The sequence below is a fragment of the Lepidochelys kempii genome, chromosome 3 (genome assembly GCF_965140285.1).
Source record: "Lepidochelys kempii isolate rLepKem1 chromosome 3, rLepKem1.hap1, whole genome shotgun sequence".
In the NCBI taxonomy this organism is placed as follows: Eukaryota; Metazoa; Chordata; order Testudines; family Cheloniidae; genus Lepidochelys; species Lepidochelys kempii.
The window spans coordinates 192573022-192596438 of NC_136382.1; the positions used below are offsets into that span (position 1 = coordinate 192573022).

At 44.5% G+C, this 23417-nt stretch overlaps 1 protein-coding gene across 4 annotated transcripts in view; it reads left to right on the forward strand.

Annotated features, from left to right (window-relative positions):
* Positions 1–23417, forward strand: part of PCSK2 (proprotein convertase subtilisin/kexin type 2) — a 202771-nt gene that overhangs the window by 132064 nt on the left and 47290 nt on the right. For all 4 annotated transcript variants that reach the window (XM_073339426.2, XM_073339427.2, XM_073339428.2 and 1 more), the window contains exon 6: positions 10522–10598. In XM_073339426.2, the coding sequence (XP_073195527.1) occupies positions 10522–10598 (77 nt within the window). The remainder of the gene's footprint in view (positions 1–10521; positions 10599–23417) is intronic.

The following is a 23417-nucleotide window of genomic DNA, read 5'->3' on the forward strand; positions in this document are numbered from 1 at the left end:
AAAACATTCCAACAGAGAACTTCTGACCAGCTCTGCTGCAGACAACAAATGCATTTCCTAACTAAGGAAATCCATGTCTCCACTCCAGATTTGGTTGGCAAGAATACAAGAATGAACAGAAATGTGATATTGTTTGTGTAACCCTTCTGCCAAGTGCAGTTGGCAGCGACAAGGGCCGAGTTCAATATCTAAGAGTTCTTTTAACAATACAGCACAGACACAGCTCAAGCCCCCACCCAGTAACCTGGGAAAATTACACAACACTCCAGGTACCTCTAAGAGACAATACTTCCCCTCTCATAAGCACTGAGTCTGAGTATAGAGAAGAAAACTTTTAATAAAAAACGGGGAAAGAACCTGGCATTAATTTGGGGGAAATGCCACAAGCATGATTCGCAAGCATGTCCCACATGCCGGTCTAAGACTTAACACTTAGACCGGGCTTTCAGTTGTTTCAGCTCTGGTGGATCCATAACAAAACAAAAGACTCCCAGTTGAGTCTAATCAGCTCTTTATTAAACAGTGGCGAGGGAAAGGGTCAAATGATGTCTAGGACTGTTTGGGCAGAGACCACACCACCAGGTACAAGCACCTGTCCCGACCCACTCTTCTCTCCACTTACCTCTTGCTTAGAGAGTGCAGTTCAGTTGAGAGTGACCATCCTCAATCAGGGCATGCCAGGCATAGTTCTGCTGCCCCCACTCACACAACAAGGACAAACAATCTTTCATCACCCTGGCACCCAACATCAAAGTGACTTGCAATCCGACACCAGCCAAAAAATGATCATTTGGGCAAAAAAACTCCATCATGCTGTGCACCTAGGCAGAGTAAGTGTGTCTGTGCAAACAAAGTCAGTTCCTGAAGTCTTTTCCCCAGCTCATCACCAGATGTCAAGGAAGAGCTCATTCAGCTCCTGCTTACATCTGCAGATGTCTGTGCAAAACACAACATCTGGTAAGCCAGAGTCCTACTCCACTAATCTTGTCCAATGTTTTATTTTATTTTAAACTGCTTAATTCTTGGAGTAGCTGTTCCAGTTGGAAGCTTTGTGGACCATTGCTTTGCATTCTGAAATCAGGGTTGCACCTTGTACTGTACTGTCAGTAATTAGTGAGGTCTGAGAACAGGCAGTATGCAATATATCGTCGCCCTGGGAGGAGAAGTAGAATCCCTGAGGCAACACTGAATAGCTGGATCAGCAGTGGAGAAGAATCAGTAGGTCTGTGCTTGGGTGCTAACCAAGGGCCGGCATATCCCATCCTTTTCAAATGCCTTTCCAACCTATTATAATCTGGTTCTTTTCAAAGAGAGAAGGATTGGATAAATTGTGCTGCCCTTTTAGTATTAGAAGTCTGCTTGGTTTTACCTAATTGAGAATCTTCTCCTTTTATGATGTACTTATAACTAATAAGTACAGGGGCTTATTATATTGCTAGAAGCAAACTATTGTATTTACAGGCAAGGAATTTTTGAAGATGACTTGTCACTTTATTGATGTGTTCTGGCTGTCGGTAGCACTATTCCATCACAGTCACATTTCAGCCCAAACTAAATCACTTGTATGTATAAACCTGTAGAATGCTGCAAATAGTTAGGGTTTGTTTGTTTCTTAATGTGCTGGAGATGAACACAGGGAACTTTCATTAACTGTAATGGGAATTTTGTATCCAAGTTATTGGGCTCCATACATGAATAAATGAATAATTCTATAGCCTGGGATAAACAGGGGGTCAGACTAGAAGATCTAGTGAGTCTCTTCTGGGCTTAAAACCTATGAAACTAGGTGCCCGACACCACAAGGAGCCTGTTAGTGAGTGAACAGACTTTTTTTTCTTGTGTTCACAGGATTTCACCTTTCCCCTCTTGCTTTCTGGAGTTGGTGCAGGGAATACCCTTTCTTTCTGAATGTTGTGTTAGTAAATGTTGTTCTCATGGAAGATACCAAATAGAACTGAAGAGCAAAGTCCTTATTTTATCCACAGAATGGTGCCGTATGAACCATGAAAGATTGGCATCTTCCTGCCAGGATACCTCCCATTTATCTGGGGGGTCATCCCTAGCGAGAAGAAGGGGATTTACTCCCCTGGCTTACTCAGCCCTAGACCTTATTCATTGAGGCTGCTGGTGAGGGTGCCAATTAGTATCAATTGTGATGGTGCTTTCTGTAATTGGGGGTGGGGGAGAGAAAGAGATTTATGTAGGTGAGGCGGATGGGCGAGTGCATAGAGCACTGTACTGCAGGAGACCTGGGTTCTAAATTCCTGGCTCTGCCACTCGCCTGCCAGGGGACCTGGCACAAGTGACTTCCCCCTCTGTGTCCGTTTCCCCATCTGTAAAATGAAGATAATGATACCCACTGAAGAAAAGCACTATACAATAGCTAGGTATAATTGTTACTTCATTTAAATGAGTTCTGGCAGCCCATCTATTATCCTGTTGGGGATAGGATTTGCCACCTTCATCCCTCTCTGGGGAGAAGGGAGACCACACACTCTTACCACTCTTAGACTATCTCTCTGGTCTGCAGTCCCCGTTTCCCAACCATGTTAACCCAACAGATCCAACTGGGTTTGACACCTGTAAGACCTTTACCTCCATGAGCCTGTGACAGCAGCTGATTAAAATGATTCAAAACCATCTTCTTCAAAACAAAGCATGATTTGTTCACACAGATGTATGTAACACACAGAGCAAAGGCCTGTACGCATGGGACTTACCTACACCAAAATCTTTCCTTGCATGTTTTTGTATGTTCTCTTGACCCCAATTATCTCCATGCTTGCTACAGTTTGTGTCTCTCACTGTCACTGTGTCTTTGTCAATCTCGTCCCACCAAGGCAGCTGCTGACAACCCACTACAGCCTTCTTTTTCTTCCCTAAGCCGGCATCTCTAAGGCTTTAGTATCCCCTTTGATCTTAGGCTGATGTCTGGGAAAAGTAAACTTGGCCAGCCTGGTTGAAGCCTAGCAGAGACATTCTCCAGTTCATAGCTTGCCCTACTGTTCCCTAAGGAGACTTATCTGTCATTGTTTCATTTCATGTTTGCTTCCCCCGCATCAGCCTCCTCTGATTTAATACTGTTCTATCATATCATCTATCAGGCAGGCAAGTATCATACAGGTAAAATAACGTTATAAAAAATACACAGAACTCCCTCATTCTCCACACTAGAAAACACCAACAAAATGAGATAAAATATCCCCAGTCCTCTGTGGGTGACAGAGGGGATAACTCAGTTTCTACACATGTCCAGGCCTGCCCAGGGGTCCATGCTATATATCTAGCTAGGTCTCTATAAAGCCACCCATCCCTGTAGCATCTGACTGCCTTCTGTTACATATACAAGAAAACAAAGAGCTAGGCTTGTTCCAAAGAGAAAGAGTCTTTTAAAAGAAATTGTGTTGCGCACATCAGAAAGTCATATGATCATGTTCTGACAGAAGAAAACACAAGAAATTAAAGCTATGGCACAATCCTAGCCTGAGTTTTGACAGTCTCAATAAAGGATCACTGGGTTCTAGTCAATACTCTATACCCACAGAACAAGGATAAAGAGCAATGGCCCAGAGCTAACACCAAATTGCAGGCTGACAACCTGGTGTCCATTTGCTGATACCTGAACACCTAATTGCAAATAACAATGCTGGACCAAAAGAAATGGTGTTTATAATGTTCACCAGTACCTCTATCTGTACAAACTTATCTACCTCTGCATGTACACATAAAATGAACTGAAAATCTAATTAGCATATTTCCTATGCATCTATTTATAGATGCCTTTTAAAATGTAAATAAAAGGTTACCAGGGCTCTGAGAAATTTTCATGCCAGAACTGTTTGCAGCAAGAACCCTGTGGGATTTTTTGAATAGTCTTGAAACAAACACAAGGCAAATGCTTCAGCTTGCAAATAGGGGAAGCCTTCCCCCATATCAATATTGTTTTGGTGCCATTGTTTGTGTGTTTTTCAGTGAGGCATTTTGCCCTCAGTTATATTCCTCTAGGCAAAGAATACACTGTTTGCTTTTCCATCTCATGAAGAATTTATCCTCTGTACTTAAGATCTTATGTACAACAACTGAATTATTTATTTCCACTGTACAGCTTTGAACAGTACTCACGAGCAATTTGTCAAAGACATTACTCACCATCATTTAGGCTTAGTGTTTCTTTGTCTTTTGGTCAGTATAGGAGTCAAGAGAGAAAAGCGGAAGTTAGGACCAGTTCCACAGGGGATTGCACCCATACAAGAGAGCAAAGAACTGAACACTATGTTAAGAATCTTTATATATATTTTTAAAGCCCAAAAACCAGTGGGCCAAAGTCATCCTTATTCTAATACCATAGATGAATTTAGGCTACTAGTAGTGAGAGGCATATCTTTTAATGTATGCCTCCTGGACTGTCATCTAAGTGTAGGAAAAATTCTTGAATTAAATAGGAAAACATAGCTGCTTATGCATTGCTCCTTAGAGGCCTATAAAACCATGTAAAATATCAGGAAGTGTTCATTATTATTCAAGATACACAATCATTGCTAAACATCATATGAAACAATTGGTTTAGTATTTTCCATCCATTACAGAATAACTGTTATACAATAGAAGGGTTTGCCACAAGAAAATACAGGGCAATGGTATGAAAAATGCAAGCCAAAGCTTTTATTTATTTTTTTTGTTTTTATTCATGGGCCAAAATCATATCTTTATATCACAGTATATAAATTATGTGTGATTTATTGCTTGATAGCATGTTACTTTCTGATCAAATGCTACTTGGTAGTATCTTATTAGGGTAAGGGTTGCAGGACGTTAGGAACCAAGTTAGAGATGGCCTTTAAAATACAGGATGAGATAGTCTCTCCATGCAGTAACAATGGATATATTTTCGAGTCCACTGTTTATAATAATATCAAGTTGGGCTCATCAAATATTTTCTGCCAAAACAGTTTTTTGACAGGAAGATTGGGTTTTTGATTAAATGAACTTTTAGGGGGAAAGTGTCTGCTTTCTCTGACTTGTTTTTTAATGAAAAAACTGTACTCCACTAAAAGGAAGTTTTCAGTTCTTGGCTGAAAACTGAAGTACTTAGCTGAAACCGAAAAGCATGCAAACTGCAGCTCCCGTGAGGCTCTGAAGCAGCATAGCTTTTTTGACAAAATATTTTGATTTGAGTTTTTATCAAAAAGTCAAAGTATCCCATGAAAATAAATCCCATTTTCTGACCAGCTCTAATATAAAGTACTTTGTACAGTGTCCGAAAGATTTTCTTTTTTAAAGGCTGCAGAAGGCTTGCTGTCTTCAAGAAAGGGCCTGAAGAAAAGGAAGAGGGAAATAAATGAATCTGCAGTTATTTTCTTAGTCTTCCTAATTCGGCTCTTTCTGGACTGTACTGACTGTTTCTTAGAAAAAAATACTCTGCTTCCGTGAATGCAGTACTCTAGTGGGTAGCCCAAAATTAGGTAGATCAGAGAGAGGGAATTTTGAAAGGTGTCTTTTCTTAAAAGGAATTTTTTTCTGAAATTGATGCTTTGTTTAATTGAACATACAGGAGAGCTACAGTCTGTAGGGTGGGTTGGATTGTTTTCTGAAGCAATTTGCCCATCCTTACTTTGAATATATGGTGATATATTTATATATCTTGAAGGACCTTCCATCCTTTTTCTTTGGACAAACTGTCTGATAACAACACCAAGAGCAGCTGATGAGCGTACACAGGGTGTCTGCATGTCTAATTCCTTCCTGACAAATTAGCCACTTGTAATTTCCTTTGGGTTTAGCAGGTGGGGATTCAATTGAATCTACCCATACCAAGATTGAAATTGTAATTTTCACTAAAGTGAGAATTTTATGGGAAAAAGGTCAGAAATACTGCACCAAATGAACAGGCAAAGCCCAGAACTCATCAAATTAGGTTTTGAGTGTGAACATGCTCACATTACTGGCTAGGAGAATGAGATTTGAATTAAAATTAGTTACTTCCAGTTTGCCTAAAATCCATGCCATGCATAATCCATGGCAATAGCATTAGAAACTTCTTTAATTCCTCATTCAAGTACATTTCTCTCTAGAGGAAACAAACCTAGAAATTGGTGTACTTCAGCTCCTAATTAAATTACCCACAGAGGCAGGATTTTCATTCTGACTTTACCATGCCCAGATAGTTGTCCAGCTGGTCTTACTATAAGTGGACACAGTACGTGTTAATACATGAAAGGACTTGATCTTTTTCTGTTGACTCATTCACTTCTCTTCGGTGTGTTATACAGCACCAGGGAGGGTCAATGGCAAAGCTCCCACTGACTTCAACAGAGCCAGGATTTCATCCTGATACTTTAAGATGGGATGTTTGAACTGGCAATACATTTTCTCTCTGTCATTTAGACACTTCACCTATGTACTGTTTTGAATTCCTATGGTCTGGCTTTTGGTGCAAAATTGCTGGCAGTAGCCCATGTAGTTCTCACAGTCATGAAAAGCGTCTTTCACAATTAAATAAAAAAACATAGAGAACCAAAAAAGTGCCACCGTGGCTAAACAACAAAGTAAAAGAAGCAGTGAGAGACAAAAAGGCATCCTTTAAAAAATGGAAGTTAAATCCTAGTGAGGAAAATAGAAAGGAGCATAAACTCTGGCAAATGAGCTGTAAAAATATAATTAGGAAGGGCAAAAAAGAATTTGAAGAACAGCTAGCCAAAGACTCAAAATGTAATAGCAAAAAATTGTTTAAGTACATCAGAGGCAGGAAGCCTGCTAAACAACTAGTGGGGCCACTGGACGATCGAGATGCTAAAGGAGCACTCAAGGATGATAAGGCCATTGCAGAGACACTAAATGAATTCTTTGCATTGTCTTCCCAGCTGAGGATGTGAGGGAAATTCCCACACCTGAGCCATTCTTTTGGGGTGACAAATCTGAGGAACTGTCCCAGATTGAGGTGTCATTAGAGGAGGTTTTGGAAAAAAATTGATAAACTAAATGGTAATAAGTCACCAGGACCAGATGGTATTCACCCAAGAGTTCTGAAGGAACTCAAATGTGAAATTGCAGTGTATTGTGTAAATCCGCTTCTGTACCCAGTGACAGGAGGATAGATAATGTGATGCCAATTTTAAAAAGGGCTCTGGAGGTGATCCCGGCAATTACAGCTCTGTAAGCTTGACTTCAGTACCGGGCAAACTGGTTGAAACTATAGTAAAGAACAAAATTGTCAGACACATAGATGAACATAATTTGTTGGGGAAGTGTCAACATGGTTTTTGTAAGGGCAAATCATGCCTCACCAATCTATTAGAATTCTTTGAGGGGGTCAACAAGCATGTGGACAAGGGAGATGCAGTGGATATAGTGTACTTAGATTTTCAGAAAGCCTTTGACAAGGTCCCTCACCAAAGGCTCTTAAGCAAAGTAAGTGGTCATGGGATAAGAGGGAAGGTCCTCTCATGGATTGGTAACTGGTTAAAAGATAGGAAACAAAGGGTAGGAATAAATGGTCAGCTTTCAGAATGGAGAGAGGTAAATAGTGGTGTCCCTCAGGGGTTTGTACGGGGACCAGTGCTATTCAACATATTCATAAATGATCTAGAAAAAGTGGCAAACAGTGAGGTGGCAAAATTTTCAGAGGTTACAAAACTACTGAAGATAGTAAAGTCCCAAGCAGACTGTGAAGAGCTACAAAAGGATCTCACAAACCTCCTGGGTGAGTGGGTAACAAAATGGCAGATGAAATTCAATGATAAATGCAAAGTAATGCACAGTGGAAAGCATAATCCCAACTATACATATAAAATGATGGGGTCTAAATTAGCCGCCACAACTCAAGAAAGAGATTTTGGAGTCATTGTGGATAGTTCTCTGAAAACATCCACTCAACGTGCAGCGGCAGTTCAAAAAGCGAACAAAATGTTGGGAATCATTAAGAAAGATAGATAATAGGACAGAAAATATCATATTGCCTCTATATAAATCCATGGTACGCCCACATCTTGAATACTGCATGTAGATGCAGTCACCCCATCTAAAAAAAGATGTATTGAAATTGGAAAAGGTTCAGAAAAGGGCAACAAAAATGATTAGGCGTATGGAACGGGTGCCATCTGAGGAGAGATTAATAAGACTGGGACTTTTCAGCTTGGAAAAGAGATGACTAAGGGGGGTTATGATAGGTCTATAAAATCATGACTGGTGTGGAGAAAGTAAATAAAGAAGTGTTATTTACTCCTTTTCATAACACAAGAATTAGGGGTCACAAAATGAAATTAATAGGAAACAGGTTTAAACCAAATAAAAGGAAGTATTTCTTCACACAACGCACAGTCAACTTGTGGAACTCCTTGCCAGAGCATTTTGTGAAGACCAAGACTATAACAGGGTTCAAAAAAGAACTAGATAAATTCATGAAGGATAGGTCCATCAATGGCTATTAGCCAGGATGGGCAGGGATGGTGTCCTTAGCCTCTGTTTGCCAGAAGCTGGGAATGGACAACAGTGGATGGATCATTTGATGATTACCTGTTCTGTTCATTCCCTCTGAGGCACCTGGCTTTGGCCACTGTCAGAAGACAGGATACTGGGCTAGACCCAGTGTGGCCATTCTTATCTTCTTATGTAAAAATTAGGTTGAATTTTTAGCTTGAATCTACCTCTCCTCTTAAAGAAAAACTCCCCTTATGGACATTTCCTGGTTCTGCCACTGATGTGCTGTGTGACTTTGAGCACTTTACCGATCTAGACCTCTGTTTCCCCTCCCACCTTTTGTCTTCCTTGTCTATTTAGATGTAAATTCTTCAGACTTGGGTCTGTCTCTTACTGTCTCTTACTCTTACTTTTTGTACACTGCTTAGCACAATGAGCTCTCCCTCTCAGGTGGGGCTTCTGGGCACCACTCTAATACAAACAACAATAATAATAATGCCCAACAGTTGTAATACAAATATCTCAAAGCACTGTAAAAGGTGGGTAAATGTCCTTGTCCCCATTTGGGGGGAACTGAGGCACAAAGACATGGCATGACTTGCCCATGGTGACCCAGAGACTGAAGTAGGTGTAACCCTTCTGCTAGGCTGAGTTGATAGCAGCAAGAGCCAGGTTCAGTACACAGGGGTTCCCTCTCAACAAAGCAAATGCAAAACTGGCTCGAGCCCTCACCCAGTGACCTGGGAAAATCTTACACACACCCCTGGGCGCCTCAAAGAGGCAATACTTCCCCTCTCGCAGGCACAGAGTCTCAGTGTAGCAGAAAATCTTTAATAACATGAGGTAAACGACATGAGCATTAAATTGGGAAAACACCACAATTAGGGTTCACCAACCAAACCATGAGCAAAGAGCCACCCCAGCAGATTGGGCCATATCCTTTCCCTCTGGTTCTTGAGTCCAACAACCAAAACATCCCGAGTCCAGCAACCCAAAGATCACCGAAAGTCCCAAAAGTCCAACAACCCAAAAGCCTAGCCCCGGAGTTCAAAAGTTCATCTGCAGAGTGTTACTCCCCAGTCTGGGTGAAAGTAAGTAAGTGTGTGTAAGAGGTAAGGGGCACCTTACGTGATCCAAAGTGGACTGCCCCGCCGCTCCATAGGGCTTCGCTCCGCTCCACTCTACCACACCAGCTGTCCCGCAAGCCGCTCCACTCCACCCGCCATCCCACAAACTGCTCCACCCCACTCACTGCCCAGCAATATATCTTCAGGCTCCCCACTACTTAACACAGTGCTCAGTAATTTTAGCTCTTTCAGCTTGTAGTAGTGGGAGCCTCAGTGCTGGTACACCATAAGCCCAAAACGAATTCAGCTCAGTACCTGTAGCTAGACTCCTAATAGACCCAAAATTAGCTCTGATATTCCACAGGGAGGGAAATAGAGAGATGCAGTTGATGTTTCAAGCCCTCACAAAAGACCCACACCACCACGTACTAATACCTGTCCCCAGCCTCTCTTAATTCACTGTGTTTTGGAACCCATGTCCCCTGCCTAGTAAGCGCTACTGCATTGCTGGCGAGTCCCTCCATCATAACAAAAGGCCAAGGACAGTTCCACTGTCCTTGATTCACATAATCAGGATAATAACAATTTATTCTTCCTGTCCCAATAACAGAGACACTGGGGCTCCCACAGCAGCCAAAGTGACCATTTGGGCAGCTATGGGCTCATGCTAGGCAGGGTGGGTGTGCCTCTGCAAATGAGATCAGCCCCTGAAGTTCTTTTCCACAACTTGACACAACTCACCACCAGATGTCAGGGTGGAGCTCATCCTGACTCTGCTTACATAGGAATAGTACCAAGCACCAGCCCATGCTGCTTACATACTATTTTGAGGAAAGTTCATCTCAGACATTTCATGTGGTAACTAATAATAGCTGAGGTGTGTTATGTCCAGCGTACCAGGTATATTAGACGACATTCCGATGGATAAAATAGAAAAAGGGGAGTTTATTAACATTTTACAAGTTGCCTCATTCTGCATTCTGTTTTGCTTTGTTGACCTGTTTTCATGCTGACTCATTAAAATATTTGTGTTTTCCAGAATGCCAAAGCCAGCTACGACTTCAGCAGTAACGATCCCTACCCATATCCCCGCTACACAGATGACTGGTTTAACAGGTAATAGAGCTCAGTCAGCTGTCACTTCAGGTATTAGGAAATCATAAGGCTCTGCTGATAGTTTCAGTGTCTGTCTCACCACTAAACTATGTGGTTTTCAGCACAGAAGCTGCTGTGTTGCTATCGTCTGAAGATTAGATATTGCAGTTTTCACACTGATTTTTTTATCTAGTGTGTTCTACTGGGAACCTCTTCTATCACTCTGATCAGCCGAGTTATGGTATTTAAAGTGTTTGCTACTCCAGAAAGACGAAGGCATGCCTGAAATGTTTGTGTAGGTGATAACTGTATATAATTTTCTGACTGCTAACTGAAGAAGTCATGATACCTAGGTTTGAATTTATGCTTCATAGCAATTTTGTATTGTTCTCCTTCCTCCATCATCATGTCTCACCCACAGCCTTCATGTTATTTTAAAGGGAGCAATATGGAGGCTGGGATCCTATGAGCAGCGGGGAATCTGTCAGGAAAGGAATTTGAGGAAAAACCTGAAAACACATGTAAAGTTCCCACAGTTTGCCATGGTGCCCCATGACCACAGTCCCTAACCTCAGGCTACTCCCGCCATCAAATGATGAATATCTCACTGAACACAGCAGGGAATCAATTAGGGTGACCAGAAAGTAAGTGTGAAAAATCAGGACAGGGTGTGTGGGGTAATTGGCACCTATATAAGAAAAAGCCCCAAATATTGGGACCGTCCCTATAAAATCAGGACATCTGGTCACCCTAGGGACAATATGGTCATTTACCGATGAGCCTCAGGGGTAGGACAGCTGATGGAGCAGCCTGTATTCCCTCTTCGCCTTCTTTGGTGTCACATCCAGGGGAGATATGCGCAAATCTGGCACTGGAATGAATCAGAAGAGGCCTACCACTCTCCCTGCTGCTACCTCCAAGGTGAGCTTTGCCCTTACTATAGCCTCAAAACCTTTAATGGACTTCAAGTTCTCTGCCTAGCAGTGTCACCTCCTGCCTTCGTAAGGGATTTGAAAACCAGCTGAAAATGCATTCCATAAGTAAGCAGCGTCTGTTTTCTTAGGGTAGTCCAATAAAAGTTCCATAACACCTGTATCTTACCTGGAGAAGTGGACAGTGGATCTCACATAAGCTCAAGGATCATCAGCTGTCATGTCTCCTAACTTTGTGCATGAGGAATGATGCCACCTGGAAACAGGGGGGGGTCCCTTTCTAATTGCTCCATATTCCTTTGTGGGGTACCAGTCCCCCCAAACCTGTGACAGTCCTACCCCCTACCCCGCTCTCATCAGGCAGGCTGCCAACCTATGGGCCACCAATGCCAATGATTTTGCCAGGTCAGCCCACATCCCTGGGCTGGATGTCTGAGGGAGGAGGGACCTGAGTCACCGTTTTGCCCCACTGCACTGAGATTGGCAATTCCTTCCTTCAGTGCCTGAAGGCTGCTGACAAACTCCACTGCTGCATCCTGAGGATGTCTGAAGGGCTCTTGGCAGATTATGGGTGTGAGGCGCAGGCCGAGGGCCACTCACCCACTCCTCATCATCTCTGTCCACCTCTGAGGCTTGGACCCTCACTATTTTCAACCTCAGACCACAAATCCATCCCTTCCACCTCCTATAGGAGGGGTTCTGGATCCTAACCAGGAAGGACACACTCTTTTGACTCACCACTATCTGCAAAATGAACTATCCCTGCTGAGGTCCCAGCTCCTGCCCAGCTGCTCCTCTCGACCTGGGACTCTCCTCCTGCGCCTTCGGCAGGCACATTGGTCTTCGACTGATCTCCAGTCCCACGAAAACTGAGTACATCCTGGCCCCTGCTCTGCCTCTACCCCCAAAGGCCCCGCCTCTTCCCTCGAGGTCCTGCACCTGCTCTGCCTCTTTCCTCAAGGCCCCACCCCTGGCTCACTGTTCTCCCTCAACCCCTTTCCTCATTGCTTAATCCTCTCCACCTCCCCTCCCCCCTCAGCTGGGCTCCCTCTGCTCCAGGGCTGGGACAGGAGCTGCAGCCCCTGACATGGAGCCTACCCACCCATGAGATGCAGGTAGGAGGCAGTGAGTAACCCTTTCCCTGCTGTAACAGAGTCAAATAGGCTCCATGTGACCTCTTCTGGGAACTGGGGAATGCTGGCCAATGAGCACCCCTGTCTCCCAACTGGCCAATGGGTGCCAGAGACTCCCAGGGGGAGGAGCTATGTATTGTGCTTTGGTGAGTTTGTCCCTCCCTTGCCGCTGGGACAGTCCCCCTTTCACCACTGGCCCCATCAATTTCTCCCACCCAGTGTTGTGGATGGGTGGCATTTGGTAATATTTAGGAGCAGATCCTTAGCTGGTGTAAGAGTCGTACATGGCTAGCTTTTCAAAGAATGGACTATAAGGGTCCAATTTTGCTCCACTTGCAGTCAATGATAAAGTAAATGACTTCAATGCATGCAAGAAGGAACTGCAAAGTGAAATATTTTTACATAAAGAAAATATTTCTCTGTGAACAATTTAAGTGATTTGTGTAACAGGAAGTGGAGAACTTTTAAAAAACAGGAACCAGGGGGCTTTTGTTATCAGGCAGCTGCATGTGCAAAATGTCATTAGATTTTTCAAAGACTCAGGGAGAGGTGTTCATGCTCAGAGTATTACATTCACCACAGCTGCTTTGCTTGTAAATGCAGATACCTCTTCTAACTCATGCTATTTAAGACAGCAAAAAAATCTCTGTCACCTTAATTCTAATAGACAGTGGTCTCTGAAACCATGGCATAGTGAGGAATAGGAATTTGGGAGGGCCCCAGCTTATGGTAGATGAGCAATGACCAGATAGCTTGGCTGGGCCCCTTTTTGGCTCCAGCTTCCTGGGCCCCTTTTCCTATCCCAGCTACCCATTCCCCATCACCTCTTGTGTCATGGTCTGTACCCCACACCACAGAAGCAGCAGCCTCTGCTTCTCTCTGTCACATAGTTGCAGCTGCCTGGCTCTGACTGCTGCCTCCCAGGGTGTACGGTTCCACCGATACAGGCTCTTGCAGGGAATCTGTGTTTCCCAAGTTGTGTGCCTCTTCCCTCCCCATTGGGTAGTGGCAGGAGCAGTTACTGACTGAGTTGGAACAGCTGGGGGAGAGGGAGATGCTCCCAGGGTCAGAGGCTTTCTGTCTCTTTGCCCAGCCCCTGGAGCAATCTGCTGCTGCTCTTACAGGAAAGGGTGTATGTGGGGGGGTGTCACACAAGCTCATATTTGGGTGGGCCTGGGTGTTGATTGGGAGGGTCATGGCCTACCCATGTTACACCCCTGCACTAAGGCCCAGAGGGATGGTGTCTGCGGTGCTGTGTGGCCCAGTGTGTAGGGCACTTGCCAGGGAATTAGGAGGACTTGGGTTCTGCTCCCAGTTCTGTCCCTAACCTACTGCTTGATGCTGATCAAGTCACCTCTCTATTTCCCTTCCTACTCTTTCTTTCCCTATTCAGAAGGTGAGCGCTTCAGGGTCTCTTGCTATGTGTATTATAGAGAGGACCTGTGAAAATATTAGCTTTTTCAATTTGCTGGCACTTCCAGAAAAGTGGATGGGGGAGATTCATTTCACGTCAAACCAAAAATGAAAAGCTTCAAAAAATTTGGTGGCTTGAAAAGTAAAAAAATCATTTTAGGTTGAAATAAATTTTGTGTTTGACCAAAAGAAATTCCATTTTGATTTTGAGTCTTTTTCAGCACTTTCAAACAAATTAAATAGATTTGAAGGACATTTTGAAACAAAAGATTGTTGCAAACCAAAAAATCAAAATGTTGAATTTCAAAAATGTTGAGACAAAACATTTCAGTTTTTTTGGGTTGGTTTTTTTTTTAACATGAACCATTCAGCAAAACTGACATGAATTTGCAAAATGTTTTGGGTTGCCAAATGTGCATTTTTCACCCCAGAAAAGTTTTGACCAAATTTTTTTGTCCAACTCTACTATATAGTGCCCAATGTAATGGGGCTATTTCTAAGCTGGGGCCTTTAAGTCCTACTGTAATATAAATAAATAGTTAGAGACAGCTTATTCCAACTATACGGCCCTATAAATATTAACACTTTATATTCTCCATGTTCCTTCCCCCTCTGCCGGATATTAGTTTGTGAAACATATTAAGTACTTCTGAAGTACTTGTTGGTCAGAGTTACTGTCATAAATATAAAGGGAAGGGTAACCACCTTTCTGTCCACAGTGCTATAAAATCCCTCTTAGCCAGAGGCAAAACCCTTTCACCAGTAAAGGGTTAGGAAGCTAAGATAACCTCACTGGCACCTGATCAAAATGACCAATGAGGAGACAAGATACTTTCAAAGCTGGAGTGGGGTGGGGGGCAAAGGGTCTGTCTGTCTGTGTGATGCTTTTGCCGGAAACAGATCAGGAATGCAGCTCAGAACTCCTGTAAAAAGTTAGTAAGTAATCTAGCTAGAAACGCGTTAGAGTTCCTTTTGTTTAATGGCTGGTAAAATAGCTGTGCTGGATGGAATGTATATTCCTGTTTTTGTTTCTTTTTGTAACTTAAGGTTTTGCCTAGAGGGATTCTCTATGTTTTGACTCTGATTACCCTGTAAGGTATTTACCTTCCTGATTTTACAGAGGTGATTCTTTTACCTTTTCTTTAATTAAAATTTTTCTTTTAAGAACCTGATTGTTTTTCCATTGTTCTTAAAATCCAAGGGTTTGGGTCTGTGTTCACCTGCACAAATTGGTGAGGATTTTTATCAAGCCTTCCCCAGGAAAGGGGGTGTAGGGCTTGGAGGGATATTTTGTGGGACAACGTCTCCAAGTGGGCTCTTTCCCTGTTCTTTGTTTAACACGCTTGATGGTGGCAGCATAGGGTTCAAGGACAAGGCAAAGTTTGTACCTTGAGGAAGTTTTTAACCTAAGCTGGTAAGAATAAGCTTCGGGGGTCTTTCATGCAGGTCCCCACATCTGTACCCTAGAGTTCATAGTGGGGAAGGAACCTTGACATGGTGGCAAAGCGGTGGAATCATTTTGAGATCATTTTTAGATCATTTTGAGATTTTTTTAGATCATTTTGAGATCATTTTGAACCAGAAGCAGCAGGATTTTAAAAGGTTTTGTAAAAGAGGATTGCAGCTGTAAATTCTATGTCTCTGCCTGGGGGGACAGAGCAGCAGGCATAACAAAGGGATCTTTCTTTTTTGAGCTGGAGTTTTCTCGACCTAAAGGCAGGGTAGTTAACCTTCTGCAGGGAAATTCATAAGTTTTTCACAGACCTGAAGAGGTTTTTTTTAAAGCTAAGAGCAGCTAGAGGGGTTATCTGTCTATTTGCCTGGAGACAAAGGATTTAGTTTTTTTTTTTTAAAGGATTTTTCTGTAGGCTGAGAATAGCTATCAGAGAACATAGGTATCACATTACAGCACAGCAAAATTTTAGAAGCCAGTTTTTTTGTGGTTTTCTTTCTAACTCTCTGGTGTAAAGTTAGTTAAAAACAGAGAGGCTATGATGACAGAAACCAAGGCAAAACACAAACTGCAGTTAACCAGAATGGAGGCAGAAAAAGAGGCAGAAAAAGCCCTAGAGGCTGCCCACAGGAGAGCTAGGGAGGCAAAGGACAAAGAAATGGAGGCTGCAAAAGAGGCAGAAAAAATCAAAGAGGCTGTCCACAGGAGAGCTATGGAGGCAAGGGAAAAAGAACTGGAGGAGAAGGAAAAAGAGAGGAAGCATGCACTGGAGATGGAGAAGGCAAAGGCTCAGCAGAATATACCAACAAACCCTAGCAATCCTTCTCCAGGTATCACTTCCCATCCCAGAAAGTTCCCCACCTACAAGGCAGGCGATGATACCGAGGCCTTCTTAGAAAACTTCAAAAGAGCCTGCCTTGGATACAGCATCTCTACAGACCAGTACATGGTAGAGCTGAGGCTGCAGCTCAGTGGACCCTTAGCTGAGGTGGCGGCTGAAATGCCTAAGGAACACATGAACAAGTATGAACTGTTTAAAACCCAGGTGAGAGTCGGAATGGGGCTAACACCCAAGCATTCCCGTTGGCGGTTCAGAGCCCTAAGGTGGAAACCAGACATGTCATTTACCCGACATGCCTACCACATTTGTGAAACATTGGGATGCCTGGATATCAGGAGCAAGTCTTAAATCTCCAGAAGATTTGCCCTTCCTAATGCAAATGGAGCAGTTTTTAGAGGGTGTTCCTGAGGAAATAGAAAGATACATCCTAGATGGGAAGCCCAAAACTGTAATCAAGGCGGGGGAGATTGGAGCAAATGGGTGGAGGTGGCAGAAAAAAAAAACTGGTCGCAGTTGGAGCGGATACCAGAAAGGACAACCTCAGACCAAACTCTACTACCGGGGCAGCCCAAGGCCCCAACTACCCCACAAGGAACCCTCCAGACACCTTATCGTCCCGCCACACCATTCTCCAGCAACCCACCTTGCCCCAATGACCCGTCAGCTGGACGATGTTTTAAATGTAACGAGCTGGGGCATGTAAAGCTCGAACCCCAAGAACCCCAACAGATTACAGTTCATTGCACCAGAATCACACCAGAGGTCCTCAGGCCCAGATACCTCCCAGATACCCTCGGAGCGGAGGGAAACTGTGAGTGTGGGTGGGAAGAAGGTCACTGCGTGGAGGGACACTGGAGCACAAGTGTCAGCTATCCATGCTTCCTTAGTGAACCCCAATTTAATCGATGTGGCCAGAGATCCAAGTGACGATTCAATCCTTCAAGTCAAACGCTTTTGACTTGCCTACAGCCAAGTTGCCTGTCCGGTACAAGGGCTGGTTAGGAATGTGGACTTTTGCAGTCTATGATGATTATCCCATCCCCATGCTGTTGGGGGAAGACTTGGCCAATCATGTGAAGCGGGCGAAGAGGGTGGGAATGGTCACCCGCAGCCAGGCTAAGCAAGCTGTCACACCTAGCTCTATTCTGGAAACTTCTACCAGGACCCGGTCAGAGGTGATGGAACCGGACCCCATGCCAACGTCAGCAGCAGCAGCAGTGGATCCAGTCCCAGAGACCCAGACAGAGCCAGTCCCAGAACCGGAACCGGCGGAACAACCAGCACCAGAACCAGTGCCAGCACTGAATCCAGTGTTTGCAACCCCAACACCAGAGGGCCCCACCGAACCTACACCAGCAGCAGCAGATAACCCTACACAAGAGGCTCAGCCAGAGCCTGAACCCCAACATAGTGCACCAGCAGAGAGCGGTTCACCATCAACGGAAACAGCCCCATCACCTGCATCACTTCCAGAGGGACCAAGCCTAGGTCCACAATCCAGTAAGGAACTGATGTCTCCAGCATCAAGGGAACAGTTCCAGACCGAACATGAAGCATATAAAAGCCTCCAGAGAGCTTGGACGGCGGCACGGAGCAATCCACCACCTCTCAGCTCTTCTAGTCGATCCAGGTTTGTTGTAGAAAGAGGACTTTTATACAAGGAAACTCTTTCTGGTGGACACCAGGAAGACTGGCATCCTCAGAGACAGTTGGTAGTTCCAACTAAGTACCGGGTAAAGCTATTAAGCTTAGCTCACAATCATCCTAGTGGCCATGCTGGGGTGAACAGAACCAAAGACCTTTTGGGAAAGTCGTTCCACTGGGAGGGAATGGGCAAGGATGTTTCTACCTATGTCCGGTCTTGTGAGGTGTGCCAAAGAGTGGGAAAACCCCAAGACCAGGTCAAAGCCCCTCTCCAGCCACTCCCCGTCATTGAGGTTCCATTTCAGCGAGTAGCTGTGGATATTCTGGGTCCTTTTCCAAAAAAGACACTCAGAGGAAAGCAATTCATACTGACTTTCATAGATTTTGCCACCCGATGGCCGGAAGCAGTAGCTCTAAGCAACACCAGGGCTAAAAGTGTGTGCCAGGCACTAACAGACATTTTTGCCAGGGTAGGTTGGCCCTCTGACATCCTCCCCGATGCAGGAACTAATTTCCTGGCAAGAACTATGGAAATCCTTTGGGAAGCTCATGGGGTGAATCACTTAGTTTCCACCTCTTACCATCATCAAACAAATGGCCTGGTGGAGAAGTTTAATGGAACTTTGGGGGCCATGATACGTAAATTCGTAAATGAGCACTCCAATGATTGGGACCTAGTGTTGCAGCAGTTGCTCTTTGCCTGCAGAGCTGTACCACATCCCAGTTTAGGGTTTTCACCATTTGAACTTGTACATGGCTGCAAGGTTAAGGGGCCATTACAGTTGGTGAAGCAGCAGTGGGAGGGGTTTACACCTTCTCCAGGAACTAACATTCTGGACTCTGTAACCAACCTACAAAACACCCTCCGAACCTCTTTAGCCCTTGCTAAAGAAAACCTACAGGATGCTCAAAGAGAGCAAAAAGCCTGGTATGATAAACATGCCAGAGACCGTTCCTTCAAAGTAGGGGACCAGGTCATGGTCTTAAAGGCGCTCCAGGCCCATAAAATGGAAGCACTGTGGGAAGGGCCATTCACGGTCCAAGAGTGCCTGGGAGCTGTTAATTATCTCATAGCATTCCCCACCTCCAACCAAAAGCCTAAGGTGTACCATATTAATTCTCTAAAGCCCTTTTATTCCAGAGAATTAAAAGTTTGTCAGTTTACAGCCCAGGGAGGAGACAACGCTGAGTGGCCTGAAGGTGTCTACTACGAAGGGAAAACTGATGGTGGCATGGAAGAGGTGAGCCTCTCCATGACCCTTGGGCGTATGCAGCGACAGCAGCTCAAGGAGCTGTGCACTAGCTACGCGCCAATATTCTCAGCCACCCCAGGACTTACTGAACTGGCATACCACTCCATTGACACAGGTAATGCTCACCCAATTAAAGTCCAACCTTATCGGGTGTCTCCTCAAGCTATAACTGCTATAGAACGGGAGATGCAGGGTATGCTACAGATGGGTGTAATCTGCCCCTCTGGCAGTGCATGGGCATCTCCAGTGGTTCTAGTTCCCAAACCAGATGGGAGATATGTTTTTGCGTGGACTACCGTAAGATAAATGCTGTAACTCACCCGACAACTATGCAATGCCATGCAAAGATGAACTATTGGAGAAACTGGGACAGGCCCAGTTCATCTCTACCTTGGACTTAACCAAGGGGTACTGGCAGGTACCGCTAGATGAATCCGCCAAGGAAAGGTCAGCCTTCACCACACATGTCGGGCTGTATGAATTAAATATGCTCCCTTTTGGGCTGCAGAATGCATCCGCCACCTTCCAAAGACTAGTAGATGTCTCCTAGTGGGATTAGGAGAATATGCAGTCACCTACCTTGACGATGTGGCCATATTTTCGGATTCCTGGGCAGAACACCTGGAACATCTACAAAACGTCTTTGAGCGCATAAGGGAGGCAGGACTAACTGTTAAGGCTAAGAAGTGTCAAATAGGCCTAAACAGAGTGACTTACCTTGGACACCAGGTGGGTCAAGGAACTATCAACCCCCTACAGGCCAAAGTGGATGCTATCCAAAAGTGGCATGTCCCAAAGTCAAAGAAACAGGTTCAATCCTTCTTAGGCTTGGCTGGATATTACAGGCAATTTGTACAGCAATACAGCCAAATCGCCACCCCACTGACAGACCTACCAAAAAGAAACAGCCAAATGCCGTTCAGTGGACCGGAAAGTGTCAGAAGGCCTTTAACCAGCTCAAAGCGACACTCATGTCTGACCCTGTACTAAGGGCCCCAGACTTTGACAAACAGTTCCTAGTAACCACAGATACGTCCAAGCATGGTATAGGAGCAGTCTTAATGCAGGAAGGACCAAATCAAGAGTTCCATCATGTCATGTTTCTCAGCAAGAAGCTGTCTGAGGGGGAAAGCCATTGGTCAGTCAGTGAAAAAGAATGTTACGCCATTGTCTATGCTCTGGAAAAGCTACACCAATACGTTTGGGGACGACGTTTCCACCTGCAAACCGACCATGCTGCGCTACAGTGGCTTCATACCACCATGGGAAATAACAAAAAACTTATTTGGTGGAGTTTAGCTCTCCGAGATTTTGATTTCGACATCCAACACATCTCAGGAGCTTCTAACAAAGTGACTGATGCACTCTCCCGTGAAAGTTTCCCAGAATCAACTGGTTAAAATCGTCCTTGAGATGTGGAAAATATTGTTGTTCTTTATACACTTGGTAGTATATTTAGAGGTGCATATGTCTTATTAACTCTGTTTTCTCCTAGAGCTCCAGGAAGAAATCACAGCCAGTGTTTCACCCTATCTGTGATTTGGGGGGGGCGTGTCATAAATATAAAGGGAAGGGTAACCACCTTTCTGTCCACAGTGCTATAAAATCCCTCCTGGTCAGAGGCAAAACGCTTTCACCAGTAAAGGGTTAAGAAGCTAAGATAACCTCACTGGCACCTGATCAAAATGACCAATGAGGAGACAAGATACTTTCAAAGCTGGAGGGGGGCGAAACAAAGGGTCTGTCTGTCTGTGTGATGCTTTTGCTGGGAACAGATCAGGAATGCAGCTCAGAACTCCTGTAAAAAGTTAGTAAGTAATCTAGTTAGAAACGTGTTAGATTTCTTTTGTTTAATGGCTGGTAAAATAGCTGTGCTGGATGGAATGTATATTCCTGTATTTGTTTCTTTTTGTAACTTAAGGTTTTGCCTAGAGGGATTCTCTATGTTTTGACTCTGATTACCCTGTAAGGTATTTACCTTCCTGATTTTACAGAGGTGATTCTTTTACCTTTTCTTTAATTAAAATTCTTCTTTTAAGAACCTGATTGTTTTTCCATTGTTCTTAAAATCCAAGGGTTTGGGTCTGTGTTCACCTGTACAAATCGGTGAGGATTTTTATCAAGCCTTCCCCAGGAAAGGGGGTGTAGGGCTTGTGGGGGATATTTTGTGGGAAGACGTCTCCAAGTGGGCTCTTTCCCTAGTCTTTGTGTAAGACGCTTGGTGGTGGCAGCGTAGGCAAGTTTGTACCTTGGGGAAGTTTTTAACCTAAGCTGGTAAGAATATGCTTAGGGGGTCTTTCATGCAGGTCCCCACATCTGTACCCTAGAGTTCAGAGTGGGGAAGGAACCTTGACAGTTACAATTACCCTTCACCTCTATTTATTAAAGGCCATACCTGCACTTTTCCCTCTCATAGTTTTCAGTCAATATAATGAGAACAACATAATGGATGATTGGGTATTTGTATAAACAGATACAGCAGCTTTTTCTGTTGCATTGACTACTCCTGAGGGCATTCTGCTCCAAAAAATTAAAAATTCTGCCCCCAAAATTAATTTTTTGTACACAATATTTTAAAATTCTGCAAAATTTTGCAATTTTTATTTGTCAAATAAATGTGGAGGCTCCAGCATGGCATTGGAGAGCACAGGTCACTGACTGCTCAGAGGTGAGAGATCACTGTGCAGCTCCCCCATCCCAAGACACAGACTCAGCGGTGAGGCTGCACCCAAACCTGACACTGCGCAAGGACTGGGCCTGCCCCAGAAACACCACAGAGCTCTGGCCCTCCGTGCCAGGTGCACCAGGTGTGGGCAGGCAGGCTCAGCAGGGCAGGATCCAAGTATGGAGGGGCTGGAGGGGCTTAGTGTGGGGGGAATCCAGGTGTGGGTTGAGAGGGCTATAGTGTGGGGCAATCTGGGTGCAGATGGCTCAGTGTGGGATCTGGGCGCAGGGGGAATCTGGATGCAGAGGGGCTTGTTGGGGGGTTCTGGGTGCAATGGGACTCTGCAGGGGGGTCCAGGTGAAGGTGGTTGGGGCTCAGCATGGGGGTCTGAGTGGGAGGGCTCAGTGAGGAGGGTCCAGATGCTGGGGGAGTGCGGATCAGTGGAGTTGAGATCCAGGTGCAGCTGGTTGGGGCTCGGTAGGGTTGGGATCTGGGTGTGGGTGGCTCGTTGGGGTGATCCAGGTGCAGTGGGAGTGGGGTCATCAGGAGGGTCTGGGTATGGATGCATGGGGGTTGGACGGATGGGAGAGCAGCTCCCTGTACAGTGATCCCTCCCCCTGCAGCTGAGCAGTGATGGGTGCAGGAAGCGCGGGGGTGGGGGTGGGAGTCTGTAGAGCTTCCTTCAGCCAGGGGAGAAATCTGGGGTTGGGTATGACCTGGCATTTTTAGAAAGTTTTTGAACATCGCAGCTTCCCCGTGTGATGGGTTGTCACTCCCCAGGGTACAGTCTGGGAGCAGTGTCACACCCTATATCCTACAAGTGACTAGATAACGAATGCCCAGCCACGCTGTAGCCTTTTCAGTTATTTTAACAAGGATAGTCAAGGAAAACCTTCTGAGTTAGTGACAGAAGTTTATCCAGCAGATGTACAAGAAACGTATTTCAATCTTTTCCCTGCCCAAAGAGCCTTCAGAAAAGGGTCCTGAAACAGGCGTAAGATTTTCATGGTGGTGGGATATTTGGAAACCAGTCATTTTCCTACAATAGATGTATCTCTAAACAAATAAGCTAGGAAATATTACAGGAAGAAGAATACATGATCCCAAGATTTCTCACACCTCTGTTGTACCAGCCTTTTCAACCTGCACTTTGAGGGAGAGGGAAAGAAGATAGAGGCTGAATTTTAAAAAAGAAATAAAACAAAATAATCCAGCTGCCTCAGGGTATAGAGCATATGAGTGTATGTGGCCTTTATAATATGGTAACACTAATGTTGTGAGCCACAAGGATACTATAGAGATAACCACAATATACATGCATAGAGGGTAATATAATTTAGATGTAGAAAATATCCCATCTGCTAAAACATGGTAAACTTAAAAAAAATCACTCAAAATATATATTTATTTTATTGGAGAGAAAAACCAGACGCCGTCCCTCCCTCCCCCCATTAGGCCTACAAGCCTAACTTGCGTGACAGGGTCGGTCCAGACGGCTATAGGAGA